The 26,341-nt window shown below is 38.1% G+C and overlaps 1 protein-coding gene across 8 annotated transcripts in view; it reads left to right on the plus strand.

Moving 5' to 3' along the window:
• The window catches only part of ASH1L (ASH1 like histone lysine methyltransferase), a 207,980-nt gene that overhangs the window by 174,956 nt on the left and 6,683 nt on the right, over window positions 1-26,341 (plus strand). For all 8 annotated transcript variants that reach the window (XM_061412997.1, XM_061412998.1, XM_061413001.1 and 5 more), the window contains 12 exons: window positions 11,104-11,212; window positions 11,648-11,812; window positions 11,975-12,069; window positions 13,678-13,835; window positions 17,651-17,803; window positions 19,722-19,776; window positions 19,859-19,991; window positions 21,169-21,417; window positions 22,392-22,478; window positions 23,746-23,836; window positions 24,345-24,483; window positions 24,596-24,768. In XM_061412997.1, the coding sequence (XP_061268981.1) occupies window positions 11,104-11,212; window positions 11,648-11,812; window positions 11,975-12,069; window positions 13,678-13,835; window positions 17,651-17,803; window positions 19,722-19,776; window positions 19,859-19,991; window positions 21,169-21,417; window positions 22,392-22,478; window positions 23,746-23,836; window positions 24,345-24,483; window positions 24,596-24,768 (1,607 nt within the window). The remainder of the gene's footprint in view (window positions 1-11,103; window positions 11,213-11,647; window positions 11,813-11,974; window positions 12,070-13,677; window positions 13,836-17,650; window positions 17,804-19,721; window positions 19,777-19,858; window positions 19,992-21,168; window positions 21,418-22,391; window positions 22,479-23,745; window positions 23,837-24,344; window positions 24,484-24,595; window positions 24,769-26,341) is intronic.

Consider the following 26,341-nt stretch of genomic DNA (forward strand, 5'->3'; position numbering starts at 1 on the left):
AGTTGGTCAGAGAAAAAATCACAAGGGAAATTATTAAATACTTAGAGATGAATAAAAATAGTATAAAGTACCAAAAACCTATGGAATGTAGCAGTAGCAGCACTATGGGGGAATTTTATAGCTATAAATGCTTACATTAAAAAACAAGAAAGAGCTCAAATTAAGAACCTAACTTTACAACTTAGAGTGGAAGTGTTAGTCGCTCATTTATGTCCAACTCTTTGTGACCCCATGGATGCCAGTCTCCTCTGTCCATGAAATTCTCCAGGCAAGAATACTAGAGTGGGATCCATTCCCTTCTCCAGGGGATCTTCCCAACCCAGGGATTGAACCTGGGTTCCTGCATTACAGGCAGATTCTTTACCATCTGAGCCACCAGGAAAGCCCACTTTACAACTTAATGACCTAGAAAAAGAGCAAACTGAATCTAAAGTTAGGGCTGGAGAATCCCATAGACAGAGAAACCTGGCAGGCTACAATCTCTAGGATCACAAAGAGTTGGACACTACTGAAGCAGCTTAGCACAGGCACAACAGAAATCTAAAGTTAGCAAAAGGAAGGAAATAATAAAGATGAGAATGAGAACAGAGATAAATAAAATCTAAAATAGAAAAACAATAGAGAAAATCAGTGAAACCAAAGGTTGGTTCTTCAAAAAGATAAAATTAACAAACCTTTAGCTACAGAGATGAAGAAGAAAGAACTCAAATTACTAAACTCAGAAATGAAAGTGGGGACATTACTACCAATTCTACAGAAATGAAAAAGATTAAAAGAGAATACTATGAACAGATGTATACCAAAAAATCTGATAACCTAGTTGAGATGGACAAGTTTCTAGAACCACAAAACCTACTGTGACTAAATCATGAAGAAATAAAAAATCTGAATAAACCTGTAACTAACAAATGCATTGATTCAGTAATCAAAAATCTCCCAACAAAGAAAAGCCCTTGACTTGATGGTTTTACTGATGAATTTCTGAAGGAGATCAGCCCTGGGATTTCTTTGGAAGGAATGATGCTGAAGCTGAAACTCCAATACTTTGGCCACCCCATGTGAAGAGTTGACTCATTGGAAAAGACTCTGATGCTGGGAGGGATTGGGGGCAGGAGGAGAAGGGGATGACAGAGGATGAGATGGCTGGATGGCATCACTGACTTGATGGACGTGAGTCTGAGTGAACTCCAGGAGTTGGTGATGGACAGGGAGGCCTGGCATGCTGCGATTCATGGGGTTGCAAAGAGTCAGACACGACTGAGCAACTGATCTGATCTGTCAAATTAGTACCAAATCAATTTTTTCCAAAAAATTATAGAGAAGGAAACACCTCCTAATTTATTGTATGAAGCAAGCATAACCCTGATACCAAAGCTTAGCAAAGACTCCCCAAGAAAACTACAGACCAATTCCTGTTATGAACATTGATGCAAAAATCCTCAGCAAAATACTAGCAAGCAATTCACCAGCATATTAAAAGAATTGTGCACAGTGACTCTGGAATTTCTTCCTGGAAGGCAAGGAATGTTCAGCATAGGAAAATTGATCAGTGCGATACACTACATCAGGAAAGTAAAGGAGAAAAGAAGTCACATGGTCATCTCAGTTGATGGAGGAAAAAAGCATTTGACAAAATTCAACTCCTTTTCATGATAAAGATACTCAACAAAATAGGAATAGAAGGACTGCCTTAACATAATAAAAGCCATATATATGAAAACTCACAGCCAACGTAATACTCGGTAGTGAAAGACTGAAAGCTTTTCCTCTAAGATCAAGAACAGGACAAGGATGCCCACATTCACCGTTTTATGCAAAATAATATTGGAAGCTCAAACCAGAAAAAAAAAATAGATATAAAAGGCATCCAAATTGGAAATGAAGAATAAAAATTATCTTTGTTTGCATATTGTATGGTCTTCTGCAGTTGCATTTGTATGTACAAACTGAGCATTTTGAAAAGGAGATTACAAAAGCAGTTCCATTTGCAGTATCATGAAAAAGAATGAAGTACTTAAAATTAACTTAATGAGGTGAAAGAATTGTACAATGAAAGCCATAAAACATTGTTAAAGACATAAATGAATGGTAACACATCTCATGTTCATAGATAAGAAGATTTTATTTTATTAAAATGGCACTATTACCCAAAGTGGTCTACAGAGTCAATGTAGTTCCTATCAAAATCCCCATGACATTTTTTTTTCAGAAATAGAAAACCTATCTGAAAATTCATATGGAATCTCAAAGGACGCCCAAATAACCAAAATAATCCTTAAAAAGAGCAGAAGTGGAGGATTCACACTTCATTTGAAAACCTACAGAGTAATCAAAGCAGTATGTATGGTATAGGCATAAAGACAGGCATATAGACCCATTAAATAGAATAAAGAACCTTGAAACAAACCCCTACATATATGGTCAAGTAATCTTTTACAAGTGTGCCAAAACCGTTTAGTGAAAAAGGGATACTCTTTTCAGTAAAAGGTGCTAGGAAGACGCAGTATCCACCTGCAGAAGTATGAAGTTGGCCCCCTACCAAACACTGTACAAAAATTAATTGAAACCAATCAAGAACCTAAATGTAAGACCTAAAACAATAAAACTTGAAGAAGAAGGCATAGAACAATAGTTTCACAACACTGGACTTGGAAATATTAACTTATATGCAGAGTACATCATGAGAAACGCTGGGCTGGAAGAAGCATAAGCTGGAATCAAGATTGCCAGGAGAAATATCAATAACCTCAGATATGCAGATGACACCACCCTTATGGCAGAAAGTGAAGAGGAACTAAAAAGCCTCTTGATGAAAGTGAAAGTGGAGAGTGAAAAAGTTGGCTCAAAGCTCAACATTCAGAAAACGAAGATCATGGCATCCGGTCCCACCACTTCATGGGAAATAGATGGGGAAACAGTGGAAACCGTGTCAGACTTTATTTTTCTGGGCTCCAAAATCACTACAGATGGTGACTGCAGCCATGAAATTAAAAGATGCTTACTCCTTGGAAGGAAAGTTATGACCAACCTAGATAGCATATTGAAAAGCAGAGACATTACTTTGCCAACAAATCTGTCTGGTCAAGGCTCTGGTTTTTCCTGTGGTCATGTATGGATGTGAGAGTTGGACTGTGAAGAAGGCTGAGCACCGAAGAATTGATGCTTTTGAACTGTGGTGTTGGAGAAGACTCTTGAGAGTCCCTTGGACTGCAAGGAGATCCAACCAGTCCATTCTGAAGGAGATCAGCCCTGGGATTTCTTTGGAAGAAATGATGCTAAAGCTGAAACTCCAGTACTTTGGCCACCTCATGTGAAGAGTTGACTCATTGGAAAAGACTCTGATGCTGGGAGGGATTGGGGGCAGGAGGAGAAGGGGATGACAGAGGATGAGATGGCTGGGTGGCATCACTGACTTGATGGACGTGAGTCTTAGTGAACTCCAGGAGTTGGTGATGGACAGGGAGGCCTGGTGTGCTGCGATTCATGGGATCGCAAAGAGTCGGACGTGACTGAGCGACTGACCTGATCTGATGCTGCTGCTGCTAAGTCACTTCAGTCGTATCCGACTCTGTTGGACCCCAGAGACAGCAGCCCACCTGGCTCCACCTTCCCCGGGACTCTCCAGGCAAGAACTCTGGAGTGGGTTGCCATTTCCTTCTCCAATGCATGAAAGCGAAAAGTAAAAGTGAAGTCTCTCAGTCGTGTCCGACTCCCAGCAACCCCATGGACCACAGCCCACCAGGCTCCTCTGTCCATGGGATTTTCCAGGCAAGAGTACTGGAGTGGGGTGCCATTGCCTATACACGGAATCAAAAGGCTGCCTATACACAGAATCAAAAGGCTGCCCACAGAATGGCAGAAAATATTTGCAAGTCATATATCTGATAAGGTATTAGTATCAAGAATATATAGAGAACCCCTGAAACTCAACAACAAAAAAACCAACCCAATTCAGAATGGACAGAGAACTTTAATTAATATATTAATATATTTCTCTAAAGAAAATATGCAGATGGCCAATAAACAAAAAGATACTCAAAATGACTGATCATTAAGGATATGCAACTCAAAACCATAAGATACTACCTCACACCCTCAGAATGGCTACTGTGGAAATAACAGAAAACAATAAGTATTGACAAGGATGTTAAGAAATAGGAACCCTTGAACTCTATTGGAAATATAAAAATGATATATCCGCAGTGGAAAAGGGTAGGGATGTTCCTCAACAAATTAAAAATAAAATTACTGTATAATCCTGCAGTCCAGCTTCTGAGTGTTTATCCAAAAGAATTGAAAGCAGGTTCTCAAAGAGATATCTGCACCCCCATATTTTAGTAATATTATTCATAGTAGCTAAAATTTGGAAGAACCCAGGTGTCCATAATGAATGAAGGGATAAGGAAAATCTGGTTTTTACATACAATAAAATTCAGCCTTTAAAAAAAAGAAAGTTTTGCAATATACTACAACATGAAAAGACCTTGAGGACATTAGTCAGTTCATTTCAGTTCAGTTGCTCAGTCATGTCCGACTCTTTGCGACCCCATGAATCGCAGCACACCAGGCCTCCCTGTCCATCACCAACTCCCGGAGTTCACTCAAACTCATGTCCATAGAGTCGGTGATGCCATCCAGCCATTTCATCCTCTGTCGTCCCCTTCTCCTCCTGCCCCCAATCCCTCCCAGCATCAGAGTCTTTTCCAATGAGTCAACTCTTCACGTGAGGTGGCCAAAGTACTGGAGTTTCAGCTTTAGCATCAGTCCTTCCAAAGAACACCCAGGGCTGATCTCCTTTAGAATAGACTGGTTGGATCTCCTTGCAGTCCAAGGGACTCTCAAGAGTCTTCTCCAACACCACAGTTCAAAAGCATCAATTCTTCGGTGCTCAGCTTTCTTCACAGTCCAACTCTCACATCCATACATGACCACTGCAAAAACCATGGCCTTGACTAGACGGACCTTTGTTAGCAAAGTAATGTCTCTGCTTTAAAATATGCTATCTAGGTTGGTCGTAACTTTCCTTCCAAGGAGTAAGTGTCTTTTAATTTCATAGCTGCATGTAATTTCATCACCATCTACAGTGATTTTGTAGCCCAAAAAATAAAATCTGACACTCTTTTCACCGTTTCCCCATGTATTTCCCATGAAGTGGTGGGACCAGATGCCATGATCTTCGTTTTCTGAATGTTGAGCTTTAAGCCAACTTTTTCACTCTCCACTTTCACTTTCATCAAGAGGCTTTTTAGTTCCTCTTCACTTTCTGCCATAAGGGTGGTGTCATCTGCATATCTGAGGTTATTGATATTTCTCCTGGCAATCTTGATTCCAGCTTGTGCTTCTTCCAGCCCAGCGTTTCTCATGATCTACTCTGCATATAAATTAAATAAGCAGAGTGACAATATACAGCCTTGACGTACTCCTTTTCCTTTTTGGAACCAGTCCGTTGCTCCATGTCCAGTTCTAACTGTTGCTTCCTGACCTGCATATAGGTTTCTCAAGAGGCAGATCAGGTGGTCTGGTATTCCCATCTCTTGAAGAATTTTCCACAGTTTATTGTGATCCACACACATTATGCTAGATGAAATAATCCAGTCACAAAAAGACAAATACTACTGTGTGATTCCACTTACATGAGATGTTTAAAAGTAGTTAGAATCATAGAGACCATAGAGTAGTGGTTGTCTGAGGCTGGAGGAAGGAGAGTTTGAAAGTTATTGTTTAATAGGGACAGAGTCCATTTTACAGGACAAAAAGAGATGGAATTGCATGGTGGAGTTGACTACACAACATGAATTTTCTTTTTTGTTTCCTTTTTCTTCTTCTTTTGGCCACACCTCACAGTATGTGAGACTTTAGTTAGCTGATCAGGAATTGAACCTGTGCCCCCTGCAGTGGAAGCACTAGACCACTAATGAAGTCCAATGTGGATGTTTTTAATACCTCTGAACTGTACATTTTTAAGTGGTTAAGGTTATAAACTTTGTTACATGTGTTTTAACATAGTTAAAGAAAAATAGGCTCATGAACAACATTCCGTAAGAGTGTCCACTGTCACCACTTCTCTTCCACTTCATTAAACATTAGAATAAACAATGAAAGTTTGTAGGACATCAGTACTGAAGACCACTAAACATTATTGGGAAAAAAGACCACCTAAATTAACGGAGAAATACACCATGTTTATGGATTATAAATCTCAATATTTTTGAGATGTCAGTTCTTACCAGATCTATAAATTCAAATTCAATTTTTATGGAAATTGACAGGCTGATTTCAAAACATACATCTAATTGTGAAGGACCTTAAAAAGGTAAGATGATCTTGAAGAAAAAAATTTAAGGACTTAAACTACTAATTTCAAGACTTACTGTAGAGGTACAGTAATTAAAAGAGTAGGTGTTTGCTTGGGCTAGATTAATAGACAAATGGAATAGCATAGGGGGCTTCCTAGGTGGCTTAGTGGTAAAGAATTCATCTGCCAGTGCAGGAGATGCAAGAGACACAGGTTTAATCCCTGGGTCAGGAAGACTCCCTGGAGGAAGAAATGTCAACCCACTCCAATATTCTTGCCTGCAAAATCCCATAAACAGAGGAGCTTGGTGGGCTACAATCCATAGGGTCACAAAGAGTCAGACATGACTGAGTGCACACAGCAGCAGCAGGAATAGAGTCCAGATAAAGACATATAAATGTACTGTCACCTGATTTTATGACTTAGGTTCCACTGCAAGTCAGTTAGGAAAGGATGGCTTTTTAATAAGTGGTTCTGAGTCATAGGCTCCTGCGTCAATACACACACAAAAATTAAGATGACTCTTAGACCTAAATATCACCACTGAAGCAATCATGTTTCTATAGGCAACATGGGAGAATATTTATTAAATTTACTTTTTATTGAAGTATAATTGAATTACAATGTTGTGTTAATTACTGCTGTACAGCTTAGTGACTCAGTTATACATTTTTTTTTTTTCTTTTCCATTATGGTTTATCACAGGATATCGAATATAGTTCCCTGTGCTATATAGTTAGGACCTTGTTGTTCATCCATTCTATATATATCAGTTTGTATCTCCTAGTCCCAAACTCTCAATCCAGTCCTTTTTACTCCCCTCTCCCTTGGCAACTGCCAGGCTGTTCTCTATGTCCCTGATTCTGTTTCTGTTGCATAGGTAGATTCATTTGTGTTGTGTTTTAGATTCCATATATAGGTGATATCATATGGTATTTGTCTTTCTCTTTCTGACTTTCACTTGGTATGATAACCTCTGGTTGCACCCATGTTGCTGCAGATGGCATTATTTCATTCTTTTTTAGGGCTGAATAGTATCCCAGTGTGTGTGTGTATGTGTGTGTGTGTGTATACACTACATCTTCTTTATCCATTTATCTATCCATGGACATTTAGGTTGCTTCCATGTTTTGGTTATTGTGGATAGTGGTGCTATGAACATAGGGCTATATGTATCTTTTTGAATTATAGTTTTGTCTGGATATATGCCCAGAATTGGGATTACTTAATCATGTGGTAATTCTATTTTTAGTTTTCAGAGGAACCTCCATACTGTTTTCCATAGTGGCTTCACCAACTTACATTCCCACCAACAGTGTAGGAGGGTTCCCTTTTCACATGGGAGAATATTTCAATATACTTGGGATAGATAAAATTATCTTAAACAGGATATAAATAGCACTAAAGATAAAAGAACTGATAAAATTAACGATTTCTAGTCATCCAAAGGAAACTTTGAGTGTAAAAGCACACCATACACTGAGAAAGGGGTATTTACAATGTGTTTATCTGACAAAGAACTTACTTCTGGATGAAATTTGGATGAAATTCTGGATGAAATAAAGACAATACAATTTATAAAAAAGGTAATAGACATGTCAGAATATAAAAGTGGTCAGTAATCAAAAGGTGCTTAATATTTTAGTCATCAGAGAGAAATATTTATTAAGCCATATTAAAATTCAAAGTGTTAACAAGGATTTAACACAATGTGAGTGGTCTGTTGTGTTACTGCTAGTGGAACTGTAAATTGGTATGACAACTTACAAAAGATGTTTGTACCTACCAAAGCTAATAAACACATCTAGTAAACTAGCAACCCTACTCATAAGTGTATCCCCAACATAAATGAGTGTTTATATTCAAAAGACAGGTGCAAAAAAATAAAAAAGACATGTGCAGGAATGTCCACAGAAATTTTTTTATAAGGCTGTGCCACACAGCTTGTGGGATCTCAGTTCCCTGACCAAAGATTAAACCCAGGCCATAGCAGTGAAAGCCCAGAATCCTAACTGCTAGGCAACCAGGGAATTTCCCAGAAAAAATTTTTTTTTATAATAATAGCTCAAAACTGAATATAGTCCATTGTTTATCAGCATTAAAATAGATCAGTAAATTTTGCTAAATTCATATAATGGAATACTACACAGCAGTATAAAGGTATATTATAATAGAGGGCAACATTGAGTCAAAGAAGGTAGGCATATAATTGTACATAAAACTATATATTCTGTATGATTCCATTTAATTAAAGTTTAAAACAGATGAAACTATAATCTCTATGGGGATAGAGATTAGAATGGTGGCAATTCTTTGGGGGAGGGTACTGACTGGGAAAGAGGTTACACAAGTGTAGAGATACATAGAATTCGACAAACTATACATTTAAAATTTTGTATTCTGTGTAAGTTATGCCTCCCTCCCATGTTTTTAATACAATATATTTTAGTATAGGATCAAATTTTAAATGTTATGGTATGGAACAAGGGTCAGCACTCTTGGAATGTGGTGGTGTGCCAATAAAAATTTAGAAAGACCTGGGGGAATTTGTCTGCCTCCATAGTTTCCCAGCCACTGGCATAGACTAAAATAAATGGGACCTAATCAAATGTAAAGCTCTTGCACAGCAAAGGAAACCATAAACAAAACAAAAAGACAACCTAGAAACTGAGAGAAAATATTTGCAAATGATGCAACCACCAAGGGCTTCATTTCCAAAATATACACACAGCTCTTATAACTCAATTACAAACAAAAAAAATCAGTTGGGCAGAAGAACTAGACATTACTCCAAAGAAGATGTACAGATGACCAAGCATTTGAAAAGATGCTCAACATTGCTAATTATTGAAGAAATGCAAATCAAAACTACCAACAAGGTATCACCTCACACTGGTCAGAATGGCCATCATTAAAAGGTCTACCAGTATCAAATGCTGGAGAGGGTGTGGAGAAAAGGAACCCCTCTTATACTGTTGGTAGAAATGTAAATTGATGCAGCCACTATGGAAAACAAGATGGAGATTCTTAATAAACTAAAAGTAGAGTTGCCATATGATCCAGCAGTCCCACTCCTGGGCATATACCTAGAGAAAACACTTAATTCAAAAATGTATGCACCTTAATGTTATTAACAGCATTATTTACAGTAACTAAGACATGGAAGCCATCTAAGTGTCCATCAAGAGATCAGTGGAATTTGCAGGGCGGCAGTGGAGACACAGGTACAGAGAACAGGTTTGTGGACCCAGCAGGGGAAGAGGAGGGTAGGACGAATGGAGAAAGTGGCATGGAAATATATACACCACCATATGTAAGATAGATAGCTAGTGGGAATATGCTGTATGACTCATGGAGTTCAAACCAGTGCTGTGACAACCTAGAGTTGTGGGATGGGGTAGGAGGGAGGTTCAAGAGGGAGGGGACATTTAAAGATGAATGAATAAAGATGTGTCTATATGTATGCTGTGTGTGTGTGTGTGTGTGTGTACACGGACATAAAAAAGAATGAAATAATGCCATTTGCAGCAACATGGATGGACTTAGAGATTATAATACTGAGGAAGTCAGAGAAAGAAAAATACCACATGATATCACTTATATGTGGAATCTGGGCTTCCCTGATGGCCTAGATGGTAAAGAATCTGCCTGCAATGCAGGAGACTGGGTTTGATCCCTGGGTCAGGAAGATCCCCTAGTGAAGGGAATGGCAACCCATTTTAGTATTCTCATCTGGAGAATTCCATGGACAGAGGAGCCTGGCGGGTTACAGTCCATGGAGTCGCAGAGTCGGATACTACTGAGCGACTTACACCTTCACTTACGTATGTGGCATCTAAAATGTACAAATGAACTTATTTATAAAACAGAAACAGACCCACAGGCAAAGAGAATCTTAAAATTTTCCAAGAGGATAGGGATGGGGAAGGATAAATTAGGATTTAAGGATTTGCAGATATAAACTACTATATATAAAATAGATAAACAGGGCTTCCCTGGTGGCTCACTGGTAAAGAATCTGCCTGCCAATGTAGGAGGTAGGGTTTCATTTCTGAGTCAGAAAGATCCCACTTGCCATGGAGCAGCTAAGCCTGAGAGACACAACTGCTGAAGCCCACACACCCTAGAGCCTTACTTCACAATAAGATGTGCCACTGCAATGAGAAGCCCTCGTGCCACAACCTCTGCTCACCACAACTAGGAAAAAGCCTGTGCAGCAACAAAGACCCAGCAGAGCCAGAAATAATTAAACAATAAAATCCTACTGTATAGTACAGGGAACTGTATTCCGTATCCTGTGATAAACTATAATGGAAAAGAATATGAGAAAAAGCACTCAGTAAACGTTAGCTAAAATTATATGTTACTCTATAAAGCATCTAGAACAGTACTTGATACCTTATTAATAAAGTAGATAAAATAGAACAAAAGAGACACTTGCGTACAGGTTAGAAAGGTGGAGATCAGTAGAAACTAGAAGATTTTTATCCATAGGAAATAATTGTAATTTGTTTAGTAAGTAAACTAATGCCCTATGTTAAAAGGACTTCGAATACCAAGCAAGAAGAGTTTGACCTTTGACAGCAGAAAGCATGTTTTCCAGAAAACTAGTTTAGGACTATTAATCTGTCAGTATTATACAGACCGGATAGAAGAAGAAAGAGATTAAAGATGGAGTGACTGGCCAGGAAACTTGAATGATTGGATACAGAAACAGAGGCAAATTTGAAATCAGTATACCAACCTTTCTGGTTCTCAGGCATGGTATTATGAACCTCTGCCTTTAACTCTTGTCCCTTTCTCTATAGGTCTGTTAATGGAGTGTACCGGATTGGACTATATGCTCTTAAAGATATGCCAGCTGGTACTGAACTCACTTATGATTACAACTTTCATTCCTTCAACGTTGAAAAACAGGTAAGAATGATAAATTCAAGAGGGAGTTTGAACTTTATAATAGTACTCTATATTAACATGAGCCTTCGGTGAACATTACTGATTCGTAGCCACTAAAATACATTGGAAAAGATTCACTCTTTGTTCCACTTATCTAGGATACATATGTCACAGTTATTCTTTCAGAACTCTGTAGAAGAGACTGTTCAGTTATTTTTTGTCTCCAGTCAGTTCTTAATTTTTCTCATGAAGTTTTTCCAAAATTTAATCTTTCCTTTCTACTACAGTGGAAACCATTTATATTTATTTTACTCACAATGAGACAATGAGTTATGTTCCTCTGTATGAAAATTTCTTGATTCAAACAACTTATTGGGTGTCCAGATACTCAGGCATTCTGTTTAAACTTTTAGATTAGACTTCAGACTAAAAACGTTATTCTCTTTCCCTTCAAAGCAACTGTGTAAGTGCGGCTTTGAGAAATGTCGAGGAATCATTGGGGGCAAGAGTCAACGCATGAATGGACTCACCAGCAACAAAAGTAGCCAACCAATGACCTCACATAAAAAGTCTGGACGGTCAAAAGAGAAAAGGAAGTCTAAGCACAAGCTGAAGAAAAGGGTAAATAATAATCTCATGGTTTTCTCCAAATATCTGCATATAGGCAATTAATGAAATAAGGGATGTACCAGAGGGTGGCATCTTTAGAGTGGTTTTTGTATTCTTTGAGGTGATTTATGATTTATCTTATTTTTCCTGCAATCTAATCCATCTGTTTGTTAGAGAGGCCACCTCTCTGAGGAACCCAGTGAAAACATCAACACTCCAACAAGGTTGACCCCTCAATTACAAATGAAGCCAATGTCCAATCGGGAGAGGTAAAAAGAAAATTTTCTTATCTGCACTCTTTAAATTATGTGACTTGCTTGACAGTTTAAAAATTATTAAACATGTATATAGTTGAGACATTTGTTTTTTGCAGGAAGACTTTAAACAAGCATTCAGGGGTGAACTTGGGTGGAGGAAAGAACTTATTTCTAACTGAAATTTAACTTTTTATTAAAATGCGACTGTAGGCCAAAGAAAAAAATGTGTGTGTGTGTGTGTGTATGAGTTTGTCACCAATATTTACAGTTTTGTATGTGTTATAGATATCTCAAAATATCATTCACAAAAAAAAAAAAAATATCATTCACATTCATCTGTACCTTAAAATTACTGTGGTTATTAAACCCACCACTAGATCTTGTCATGTGTTAAAAATTAATGTTCATTTCTATATCACAACTTCAGGGTTTTTGTTTAATATTCTGCAAACTGTATCTTAGTTTATTCAGTTTGCTTTTAATCCTATATACTAAAAGTTACTTAAAATTTTAAATACTTTTAGTTAACATTGTTGAGAGGAGGATTACATGTGCTTCACCAGACTGCCAAGGAATGCATGGCACAGAAGAGATTAAGAATCCCTGTTTTGTTGATAAATTAACAGAGCAATAAAAAGAATCTTTAGTAGTCATCTTTGCTTTTCCCTATATTGAGATATTTGTCCATGTCTGAAGTAAGAGAAATAAACATGTATGTCCTATTTTTCAAATTGTCTTAGGACGTTTCCTGCATCTTCCCTGACTATGTATTCCAGTATCTTAGCAAGTTCATCCTTATCTGTAACTTTACCATGATTTTAGCCCCTTTCATCCTATTTTCACTTTGAATCATAGAAATTTTACATTTCAGTAAAAGAAGGAAGTCCAGTGGTCTCTTTGGCTGCATAGCAGCTGAGTTTGCTTTTTAAAACTCCTTATGCCCAGGCCACACTTCAAACCACTTACATCAGAATTTTCAGAAGTGGAACCCATGTATCAATAGTTTGTACAACTCCCCAAGTGATCTCAATGTGCAGCTAAAGTCACAAACTATAATTAGTCTAGCCTCCCTTTACTGAGGCCCATAGTTTGAGACTTAAGGTCCCATCTGTTTACATGTTTGTTAGAGTGAAAATCAAATTATGGAATCATCAAAATTGTGTAGGATTAATCAAGATGCATATAATTCATTTAAGTTTAGAGATCCATGCAGTAGCACTATACCTGATATCTTAAATATCTTTACCTACATCTGACAGTCCAGTTCTCCTTGTTACAGCTGACCCTAAACCTATACTTGATCTTGGCAAATTCCTTTAGAATTCTACAAATACTGCATAAAGCTGTACGTTCAAGTCAACATGCTTCAGTTGCCAAAATTGTTGCAGCTTTTAGGTGGTATTTGTCAGATATTTGTAAATATTATAGAGAAATGTTTTGTGTTATGTGAAAAAAATCAAAATGCAAAACTGAATAATGTTTCTCCATATGTAGTTCTCTTTAAAATAACTGGTTTCACTGATAAACATTTATATCATCATACCAGTGGCTTAGAGTAAACATGTAGTTAATGTTCATTGGATGGATGAATAAAGGAGCTCCTTTCTTCCTTCCTTATAGAAACTTTGTATTAAAGCATCATGTGTTCCTGGTCCGAAACTGGGAGAAGATTCGGCAGAAACAGGAGGAAGTAAAGCACACCAGTGATAATATTCATTCAGCATCATTATATACCCGTTGGAATGGCATCTGCCGAGATGATGGGAACATCAAGTCTGGTAAGGACCAGGAGACGTTCTTGTTAGTTTACAGGTATCAGCCCACCATAACCTATCCATCCCAGCACTAAACTTCTTTATCTCTACTCTAAGGAATAGGAAGAAACCCCCTTCCATCAGCCTTCCAGACATCACCTACAGTCTTATAATTACTAGATATAGTGGATCTTTTGTGTTTAGGATCCTTTCCTACCTAGAAAATAACTTGCAGACAGGATAAACAGTGATGCCAAATGCAGGAGAAAATTACATTAGTGTTAATTTCAATACTTTGTTCTCCTCCACATTGAGATCAGCATTATACAGAGATGTTCAGATTTTCTTTTTCTGACTTTCATGAGTGAATAATGTACCAGTACTCCAGAGTTCAGATCTGATATCCAGAACAGACCTTAAGAAGAAAATTTTACATATCCAAGCATCCTTTATAACTGAAAATTAAGAATTAAAAGCTCATGCCTTTTTTTTTTCACACCACCCTTCGGCTTGAGGGGTCTTAGTTCCCCAACCGAACAGGGATCAAACCTCATGCCTTCCTCAGTGAAAGCACAGAGTCCCAACCACTGGATCACAATGGAATTGCCCTCATACTGTTCATTTACTCTTTATTTCCCTCATTAGGAAGCAAGAAGTTCCCTGGTGGTCCAATGGTTAGGACTTGGTGTTTTCACTGCCAGGGCCCAGGTTTAATCCAAGTTTAGAGAACTAAGATCCTGCAAGCAGCACAAGATACCAGGGGAAAAAAAGTAGAAGCAGTCTGCATGGTGTATAAGGCAACATGTTGAGTAGGGACTAGATCGATTTAGAAATTTGCCCAAAATCTTGTATCTTCTCAGTGATTTGATTGGCATAAATTCTGTGAACTTACTTTCCAACTAGTTCAAGTCTTCTGAAAATAACAGCAGTTATTTCCTGAGTATTTATTATAGGTCAGGCACTGAGCTAAAACATATTAAAGGGTTATTCCATTTAATCTACACAGATTACCTCTTGAGGGAAGTACAGACATTGTACTTACTTTACTGCACTTTGCAGATACGGTTTTCTACAGATTAAAAGTTTTGTGGCAACCCTGTTTGGAGCAGTCTACAGTGCCATTTTTCCAAGAGCACTCTGTCCCTTTGTATCCTCACAATATTTCAAATTTTTTCAATAATTGTTACAGTGATTTGTGATTAGTGATCATTGATGTTACTATCGTAATGGTTTGGTGGCACCTCAAACTGTGAACTTAATAAATGTTGTGTGTGTTCTGACTGCTCCGGCTGGCTAGCCTTTCTCTGCTACCCTCCAGCCAACCACACCCCATCTCCTGGCTCTCTCCCTATCTTTGGGCTTCCCTAACACCTAAAATACAATAGTATTGAAATTAAGCCAACTAATAACCCTGCAGTGGGCCCTAAGTGTTCAAGTGAAAGGAAGAGTTGCACGTCTCTCACTTTAAATCAAAAGCTAGAAATTAAAAAAAAAAAAAGCTGGAAATGATTAAGCTTAGTGAAGAAGGCATGCTTAAGCGAAGACATACTAAAAGCTAGGTCTCTTGCACCAGTTAGCCAAGTTGTAAATAGAAAGGAAAAGTTCTTGAAGGAAATTAAAAGTGCCACTCCAGTGAACACACAAATGATAAGAAAGTTAAACTGCCCTATCTTGGGTTTTTTGTTGTTGTTTTTTTGTTTTTATTTTTTTATTGATGGATAATTGCTTTACAGAATTTTGTGCTCTATTTTTGATATGGAGAAAGTTTGAGTGGTCTGGATAGAAAGTCAAACCAGCCACTACATCCTCTTAAGCCAAAGCCTAATCCAGAACTGTCTTCAGTTCTGTGAAGGCCTAGAGATGTGATGAAGCTGCAGAAGAAAAGACTGAAGCTAGCAGAGGTTAGTTCATGAGGTTTAAGGAAAACTCTCTATAACATCAAAGTATAAGGTGAAGCATCCAGTTCTGATGTAGAAGCTACAGAAAGTTATCCAGAAGATATGGCTAAGATCATTAACGAAGGTGGCTACACTAAACAACAGATTTTCTGTGTAGATGAAATACCCTAATACTGAAAGATGCCATCTACTCTGCCTTTGCTCTTTTAAAGAAATGAAGTGAAAGTTGCTTAGTCGTGTCCGACTCTTTGTGACCCCACGGACTGTAGTCTATGGAATTCTCTAGGCCAGAATACTGGAGTGGGTAGCCTTTCCCTTCTCCAGGGGATCTTCCCAACCCAGGGATCAAACCCAGGTCTCCCACATTGCAGGTGGATTCTTTACCAGCTGAGCCACAACAGAATCTAGATAATAGCACATCTGTTACAAAGTGGTTTACTGAATATTTTAAGCCCTCAGTTGAGACCTACTACTCAAGAAAAATTATTTCCTTTCAAAATACCATTGCTCATTGACAATGTACCTAATCACCCAAGAGCTCTGATGGAGGTGTGCAATGAGATTAATACTGTTTTCATGCCTACTGGTACAACATCCACTCTGCAGCCTGTGGATTGAGCAGTAATTTCCCTATTCAAGTTTTATCATCTAAGAAATAACATTTCATAAGGCTACAGCTGCACAGATACTGAACTTCTGATGTATCTGGGCAAAGAAAATTGAAAACTTGGAAAAGATTGTAGAGCCCATTAAGAATATTCATGGTTCACAGGAAGAGGTCAAAATATCAACATTAATAGGAGTTTGGAAGTCATGTCCAAACCTCATGGATGATTTTGAGGGGATCAAGACTTCATTGTAGGAAGTAAACTGCAGATGTGGTAGAAACAGCAAGAGAACTAGAATTAGAAGGGGGACCTGAAGGTGTGACTGAACTGCTGCAATATTGTGGTAAAAAAGAAAGTGACTTTTTGAGATGGAATCTACTCCTGGTGAAGATGCTGTGAAGATTTTGCTGAAATGGCCCAAAGGATTTAGAATATTACATAAACTTAGTTACTAAGTCAGGGGCAGCAACAGTGTTTGAAAAGGTTGACTCCAATTTTGAAGTAAGTTCTATGGATAAAATGATAACAAAGAGCATTGCATGAAGAAAAAAGAGTATTGCATACTGCAGAGAAATCGTTTATAAAAGAAAGAGTCAAAGATGTGGCAAACTACACTGCTGTCTTATCTTCGGAAATTGCCTCACCCAACCCATCCTTCAGTAGCCACCACCCTGCTCAGTCAGCAGCTATCAATATCAAGTCAAGACCCTCCACTAGCAAAAAGATATAACTTGCTGAAGACTCAGATAATGTTTAGCATTTTTTGGCAATAAAGTATTTTTTAATTAAGGTATATAAGTTGGTTTTTTAGGCATAATGCTATTGCACACTTAATAGACTACAGTATAGTGTAAAGATTTTTTTCACATGCATTGGGAAACCAAAATCTCTGTGTGACTCTCTTTTTTGCAGTATTTACATTATTGTAGTGTTCTGTAACAAAATCTGCAGTATCTCTGAAGTGCCTGTACTACCACTCTTCGCATTTTATAGTTGAGAAGCTAAGACACAGAGTTTAAGTATCTTTCCCCAAATCAGACAGTAGTGAGGCCAGAATTCAAAAGCAGACACAAATATCTGAAACCCAGACTTGGAACTACTATACTCTGTTGCAGCTGGCCATTAGTAAGGTCCCTCTAAATTGTAGGATTTGTCTCTCTAGTAAACCCAGTGTTTTCTTATTTTTTTTAAGGAGGAAAGAAAAAACTCCATAACCACTAATCTGCTTAGTCACTTCAAGAAAAATAGAGAAAATAGCAGGAATCCATTACAGAAGAGAAAGCCACATAGAGCTCCTCTTTTCCTGAAACTAATTTTTACTCTGTCCTTCCAGATGTCTTCATGACCCAGTTCTCTGCCCTGCAGACTGCTCGATCTGTTCGAACAAGACGGTTAGCAGCAGCAGAGGAAAACATTGAAGTAGCTCGGGCAGCTCGCCTAGCCCAGATCTTCAAAGAGATCTGTGATGGCATAATCTCTTATAAAGGTACCCCAAATTCTTTCTCCTCAGCTTTTTTAAAAAATTATATCACTTTGTTCACCTGAGGTATCCAAGACCAGGAACGCATAACAATTTAGGACTGTGATTTTAGGTGGTTTACTTAGTTCTTCATTTGTCAGAGTATAGAATTATAGGACTAATTACAGTCTTCAGGAATTGTTGTCTCTGAATCCTTAGCTGTTTAGGTTAATTTTTTGTATTTATTGGAATGTTATCATAGTTAAGCACTATATTTAAAAATCACATATTTTAGCTGTAGGATAGAAGTAGGTCTTTGTCTTGAATATAATTTTCCTGAATGAGGCAGTGAGTTAGCAATTTAAGAAAAAAGTATTAAAAACGTATGACATCGGTGGTTCTTATCTGTTGATTGACAGATATCTTTGAGAATAAAGTTGTGGACTCTTACCCCAGAAAAATATTATATACCTAATTTTGCATATATTTTAGAGGGTTCACAGGCCCTTTCTACATTAAGGAAAAGGATATAAAGTTACAAGTAAATTACTTTTGAAGCATTTTCATGCAAACATTTACCCCACTTTTCCTTTTCTAAAATACATCTTTTGGATTTGTGTTAAGGGTAAGGGTGGAGAAGGGGAGAGTTTTTCGATTTAGGTCCGTAGTTTGGTAATGCACATGACTTTTTCTAACCACGAAATTTGTAGATATTTAAAATTAGAAATTTTAGCAAATAATTGCTGCTTTTGCCTTCAAATTTTTTTCTGTTTTTTTTTTATAATTGAAGTATAATTGATGTACAATATTATGTAAGTTACAGATGCACAGTATAGAGATTCATAATTTTTAGAGGTTATAATCCATTTATAGTTATAGAATATTGGCTATATTCTTGTGTTGTACAATATATCCTTGTTGCTTACTTTGTACATAATATTTTGTACGTTCTTAATCTGCTACCCCTCTATTACCCCTCCCTCATTCGCTCTCCCTACTGGTAATCACTAATGTATTCTCTATTATCTCTGAGTCTTTTGTTGTTGTCCTTGTTAAAATCCGCCTTCAACTTTTGCTTCCTTCCTTTCCCTAAATTCTGAGGAATTTGATTTTCTTTCTCTTTTCTTTCTCTACTATTTATCTTCATATTTTAGTGGTTTTTTGCCATTTGTTAACCTCAGCATAGAGGAAGGGCCAGACCAACCTATCCTAATATGTAAAGTTTTGTGACACCTGTTCCGTTTACACTCCCTAAAGATCACACTCTGTGTTCTCAACCAGCCCTATCTGATCTAATATGAAATTGAAGTAGATGTATCTGTATGTCATTATATTCTAGGCATGAAACAGTAGGCTTTTTCTCTCTGTGTAATGAGTTATTAGAAAGTAAGAGAGCAAGTGAGAAGCAGCCCCACAACATGAATTTTATTTTTGTAATACAGACCAACTGTTGCAAGAAGATGGATTCCAGAAAATATTTACAGTACTGAATTATTCATTATCTGGAATCAAGTTGAATCCAAACCAACAGAGTACTATTAACTGTGGGCAAATAGTAAGAACTGGAAAACATTTTTTGAATGTAGTTGAGTAGGAATTTGCCTTAAGCATACTAGCTGCTACGTTAAGTTACCATATCTCATTTTTCTTAGGAAGTTTTCATTACCCAGCTAATGCTGTTTTACATTTCAAGTGTATACATACATATACACACACACACTGTATCTTTCATATTTCAGGTAATCCTGAATGTATCTTCTGATCTCTGCCTTTAATTACCCACATTTCTGAAAAGTCTTTTCATTTTTCACTGATCTCAAAAAAAAAACATATTTTTTTTTTTTCCCTAACTTTAAATTTTGGGGATTCTGCTTTTTCAGTTAGGAGTTAATACTTGTCTCCCTGTAGAGTCAGTCTGTCTACTAAACCTTGCATTTTTTTGCAGATTCTTCCCGACAATCACTAGCAGCACCACTTTTGAACCTACCCCCAAAGAAAAAGTAAGTTTACATATGTGGGAATCATCCAAGTTTTAGAAAGGTCCTAAGTGTACCAGATTGACACCCTGGCTTTATGTTACAGGAATGCTGATTATTATGAGAAGATCTCTGATCCCCTAGATCTTTCCACCATAGAGAAGCAGATCCTCATTGGTTATTATAAGACAGTGGAGGCTTTTGATGCTGACATGCTCAAGGTCTTTCGGAATGCAGAGGTATTTTTCACTGACTTCAAACAGATTTAAGAAGTTTGTTCTGAAGAGGTCTGTTGTAGAAGTTTAAGATGTTTACCTTCTTCTCCTAGCATCCTTCATATTTCTGGTTAAGAAAGGCAGCAGTTTTCATTGTGTACCCTTAGGGTAAATCGTGCTTACTTGAAGTGCCTTGCTGTGTGCCTGCTAAGTCACTTCAGTCTTGTCTGACTCTTTGCAACCCCATGAACTGTAGCCCACCAGGCTCCTCCATCCACAGGATTCCCTAGGCAAGAATACTGCAGTGGGTTGCCATAGGGTTATAGTTTTCTAAATATTGGAGATATAATAAATGGAGATAATAATACGACTAGAATGAAAGGTTAAATCATACTCCCAAAACAATTTTTGTAGAAACTTAGTTTCGTGTTGAACCTTTACATTTACGTAGTAGACATTTTGCTACATTTAAGTCGTATCTGTAGGCTCTACTCAATAATTATATGTGAAATACACAGAAACATGTATAGGCAAATAAATACATATCTTAAGGATGAATCGGCATATAGTACACTAATATATTGTAGAATAGGTGAAGCTCATTGGGGAGAGGTGGGTTTGAATTGATACAAAGAAGATGTAGAATATTGTATGATACATAGAGGATATTTTTCAGTGATTTTGAAATACCTTGGAGAGATGTTTGAAGGTCAAAAGAGACTACAAGATGACAGAGGAATTGAGACTAAAGACAAGAAATGTGAGAAAAACAGACAGATGGGAGAAGAATTGGAGCAGTCTTGAATTGTTACATGCTTTCTCCTGAACCCAGCTTCCAAATATATTTAGACTTATAGCTTTGTGTCCCTAGTATCTATAAAACAGAGGTAAACGGAGAGATTCTCCACATTATTCTTGTGGTACTTAATCATGTTCCATGGTCTCTGTGTTTTTTATCCTTGTGGACAGTAAAGTCTGTGACAGGAGTTGAATGTCAGAGTGATAGAGCAAATGGGAAAATTACCATGCAGATTCTAATTTTAATTCATTTTAGTTAAATTTAAGTTGTTTTCAATTATCTGGCCCCTATATTTGATGGTATTAAAAATGTATTAACCAAATGGGAAGATAAAGAAAATCCTGCCACCTCTTCAGGTATATTTTTAAGCCAAACATAATATCTTTCTCCTGCTTTCTTCAGAAGTACTACGGGCGTAAATCCCCAGTTGGAAGAGATGTTTGCCGCCTACGAAAGGCCTATTACAATGCTCGGCATGAGGCATCAGCCCAAATTGATGAGATTGTGGGAGAGACAGCAAGTGAGGCAGACAGCAGTGAGACCTCAGTCTCAGAGAAGGAGAATGGGCATGAGAAAGACGATGATGTTATCCGCTGTATCTGTGGCCTCTACAAGGATGAAGGCCTCATGATCCAGTGTGACAAGTGCATGGTGAGAGTCAAGAGGTGGAGCAGAGGCCTAGTCCTGATGAGTGCGGTGACCATATTCAAAGCATCAGCCCCTGCCTCTTTTGACTTCGCTTGACAAGCTATTTATGAACTTTAACTTTGCCTCAGTTTCTGTTATCCCTTACTGTTCACCATATTGTCCTTCTCCTTTTTTATCTCTCTCTTTTATTTTTTCCTCCCATTTTTTCTACCTCCTGTTCTTTGCACCTGCTTTCCACTGCACACTTCTCATGTAATCTGGATCAAGAAGAATGATAATATTTAAGGCAGTGCTTTACCGGAAAAACACTAGGGGTACTACACTCAACATAGCATTAATGTAGATGGAATTCAATATATAGAGCTCCTGATGAAGGAGTCAAGGCCTGGATTTGAGCCCTAGTATCTCCATTTGATACATCTGAACTCATTACCTTATGTAAAATGGAACTATGAGTAACACATAGGATTGTTAGAATATAATTAGGTAAGGTTAAATAAAAACATTTTGTAACTATAAAGCTTTCCATAGTAGCCATATTATTGATGCATATTACTTTGTAAGTAATAGCTTGGTACTGTATTCGTTCATCCTTCTGTTCTTTATCTGTCTCCTTATTTTGTTTGCCCAGATCCATGTATTATAAACAGTCTATATACTTATGTTAAGATACGTCCTCATTCTTTTCTCCTACTTTACCATTTATCTCTAATTTCTTACTTACCTCCTTAACCCCTAGTTCCTGTTTTACTTTACCCTGTCCTGTTGCTTTTCTTTGTTTTTTTGTTTTGCTTCACCTTGCAAGATCTTAGTTCCCCAACCAAGGATTGAACCCAGGCCATGGCAGTGAAAGTGCCGACTCCTTACCACTGGACTGCCAGGGAACTCCTGCAGATTTTTTTTATTCTTAGTCCCCAAGACTTCTCTCAGTGAGTCTAACTCCCTACATACACACACACTTCTTTTTTTTCCTGCAGGTGTGGCAGCACTGTGACTGTATGGGAGTGAACTCAGATGTGGAGCACTACCTTTGTGAGCAGTGTGACCCGAGGCCTGTGGACAGAGTAAGTTGCCTTCTGATAATACTCCAATCTAAAAGCAGGAGATGTGGCACATGGTATTTTATCTACCCTGCTCCTGATGTACTGGATTTCCTTTGATAAGTTATTCAGCCTCTCTGGGCCTGTTTCTTAGAATTTCTTACGCTTTACATTGAGGGTAATAATTCTGCCCTTCCTTTTCTCAGGAGTGGGACAAAAGGAAGAATACTTAGAAATCTATGGAAGAAATGATACTGTATAAAAACCATGGTTTTTATAAACACTATCTACTATCCATAAAAGAAGTAGCTTACAAAGTTTGGAACTTGTGTACTCTAAATATCACTTATTTTAAGCAGTGTTTAAGGAAAAGAGCTCTGGACTCAGAGTCAGCAAAAAATTAGTCTCAGCCCCGTGTTTTGTTTTGTTTGGGCCATGCTGGGTCATTGTTGCTACATGCAGACTTTCTCTAGTTGCAGCAAGCAGGGGCTCCTCTTTCATTGAGGTGTGCAGACTTCTCATTGCAGTAGCTTCTCTTGTTGGCTTCTCTTGTCCGGCTCTAGGGCATGCAGGATTCAGTAGCTGCACCATTCTGGCTCTAGAGTGCAGGCTAAACAGTTGTAGAGCTCAGGCTTAGTTGTTCCACAGCATGTGGAATCTTCCCAGAGCAGGGAACAAACCCATGTCCCCTCCTCTGGCAGGAGGATTCTTAACCACTGGAGCACCAGGGAAGTCCTTAAGCCCATTTTTTAACAGTTGGTAGGTTGGGTAACTTGCCCAGTTATTAAATGGGTTTTTTCTTAGCTCTGCCATATTTATATGTGTGATCTTCTATAAAAGGAGATGTTTAGGCAATATTTCTTAACAGTGGTGCTGTTGTCATTTTAAGTGGACCGCTCTTCAATGTTGTGAGGTTCACATTGCAGAATGTTAGGCTTTCTTGGCCCTTGGGCACTAAGTCCTAGTATATGTTCCTCCAGTCATTGTGACAAAGTCCCCCTTCACACATTTTCAGATGCCCTTTAGATGGCACAGAGCAACTACAGAATTAGTGCTCCATAGGGTATAGTTTGGGACATTTCGTCTGTCAAGTTTGTCCTCTCTGTTTACTTTTTCAAGTTTAAAAACTCTTGATGGCAGTCACCTGTTTTAATATCTGTGCTGTATTGAAATGACTAAGCAGTAAGTCCTAATTGCTTGGAGAGTCTAGGTTTTAGTTCTTTTTCTCCTGAATAGAGAGGCTGGAAATAGTAGTCACAGCCCTTATCTCTTGGCTTTCTGCTCTTACCAGGAGGTACCCATGATCCCTCGGCCCCACTACACGCAACCTGGTTGTGTCTACTTCATCTGTTTGCTCCGAGATGACCTGCTGCTTCGTCAAGGTGCATACACAGAAGCTGACTCTACTTGCCAAAGCTGACCCTTCTGAACAGTAGGGAGTATCTGCTGTCTGCATAATAGTCCTTGTCTCCATATACCTTTAATAGCAATAGAATATATGTTTTTTAATATCCTCAAGTTACTTAGGCTTAATACATTTATCTTCACCAAATAATATTTAAGGTAGTGTTTTACAAACTGAAAAACATTATGCTAAAAATAAATTGGAGAGACCAGAGTGTTACAAAGCTAGTGTTAGGACTGGGAAAGACATATAGCATTCCAAGAGGTAGAAGACCTCCCTCATGTCATTCTCATGGTCTCAAATTGATTCTCATCACCATTAGACTGCTGGTTGTAGTTACGTATTTCTTGTTTTAGATTTTCAGTTCTTTGTATGTAGACCTTGGGTGACACTAGTGAATACCTAGCGTAACTTATACAGGAATCATTTTAACCTTCTCCTGTGTTCTGTGCCTTCTGCGTCTTTAATCTCCTGTGCCTTCCTAGGTGACTGTGTATATCTGATGAGGGATAGTCGGCGCACCCCTGATGGCCACCCTGTCCGTCAGTCCTATCGACTGTTATCTCACATTAATCGAGATAAACTTGACATATTCCGCATTGAGAAGCTTTGGAAAAATGAAAAGTATGTGTTGAGGTTCTATCTCTTTTCTTCAAGCTGTACCCTACTAGAGCAGTGCTGGATAGTCACTACAATCTTGATAATTAAACTTCTCCCTTCTCTTTTTTTTTTAAAGAGAGGAACGGTTTGCCTTTGGTCACCATTATTTTCGTCCCCATGAAACCCACCACTCTCCATCCCGTCGGTTTTATCACAATGAACTCTTTCGAGTGCCACTTTATGAGATCATTCCCTTGGAGGCTGTAGTGGGGACCTGCTGTGTACTGGATCTTTATACGTACTGTAAAGGTGAGTGATTTGCGCTACCTGAAAAATAACCTCCTGGCTGCCGTTCATTCATCTACTGCTGCCCACTCCACACATATGGTCGCGCTCTGATAAAAGATTGTCCAAGGCTGGCTTTCAAGCTTCAGAGAGCTATATACTTTCTTTTACCTAGTGCTTGGTACTCAATAAATGTTAATTCTCCTTTCAATTTTAATTCATTTTTTTCATAGTGTGTATTTAGCACTCTATTAATACCTGTGGGAAGATAAGTTATTAGGGTGGTGCAAACATAATTGTGGTTTCGGACTTTGACTTTTAAATCATTATAACTAGGTTCACAAAATAGGAACCTTAACAGTCAACACATTTTTGCCAACAAGAAGTAAGTTTGTTTATTCCTATAGCGTAAAAATCCATGCTTCGGGATTCAACAAACTCTTAGAAAGCATTTTCTGCCTCTTGCTGGTTGTGGAAGCATTTTCCCTGCAAAAAATTGTTGAGATGCTCAAAGAAGTATAGTTGGTTGGCAAGAGGTCGGGTGAATATGGTAGATGAGGCAAAACTCCATAGCCCAGTTTGCTCAGCTTTTGAAGCCTTGGCTATGCAATGTGCACTCTGACACTGTGGAGAATTGGGCCATTTCTGTTGACCAATGCTAGCTTTAGGCATTGCAGTTTTGGGTGCATCTTATCAATTTGTTGAGCATACTTCTCAGATGTAATGGTTTCACCAGGATTCAGAAGGCTGTCATGGATCAGACCAGCAGCAGACCAGCAGACAAGTGACTTTGACCTTATTTTGGTGCAAGTTTGGCTTTGGGAAGTACTTTGGAGCTTTTTCTTGATCCAGCCACTTAGCTGGTTGTCTCCAGTTGTCATATTAAGTCCACTTTTCATCACAACATCATAATCTGATAGAGAAATGTTTTGTTGTTGCACAGAATAAGAGAAGACAGCACTCCAAAACAGCAATTGTTTTGATTTGCAGTGAGCTTATGAGGCACCCACTTATCCAGCTTTTTCACCTTTCCAATTTGCTTCAAATGCCCAACCATAGAATGGTTGACGTTGAGTTCTTTGACTTCTCATGTAGTTCTAAGAGGATCAGCTTCGATGATTCCCCTGACTTGGTTGTTGTCAGCTTCCAATGGCTGGCCGCCGCACTCCTCATCTTCAGAGCTCTCATCTCTACAAACTTCTGAACCACCACTGCACTGTACATTTGCTAGCAATTCCTGGGCCAAACGTGTTGTTGATGTTGCAAGTTGTCTCCGCTGTTTTATGACCCATTTTGAATTTGAATAAGAAAATCGCTTTAAATTTCCTTTTTTGTGTAACATCACTTCACTAGTGTAAAATAAATATAAACAGCAAGTAATGTCATTAGCAAAAAAAAACATAAACTAAGAAATGTGAATTAAAATGATGTATAACATAACCACACTTCAGAATGTATTTCAGTATCAAAGTTCAACAATGCAAAAACTGCAGTTACTTTTGCACCCACCCTAATACTCTTTCCCCCCAATGCCAAAATCCTTACGGCCATCATCAACTCGGTACATTAAATGAACAAAAAAAGCACAACAGTTTCA

The sequence above is a fragment of the Bos javanicus genome, chromosome 3, assembly GCF_032452875.1.
Source record: "Bos javanicus breed banteng chromosome 3, ARS-OSU_banteng_1.0, whole genome shotgun sequence".
NCBI classification, from domain to species: domain Eukaryota; kingdom Metazoa; phylum Chordata; class Mammalia; order Artiodactyla; family Bovidae; genus Bos; species Bos javanicus.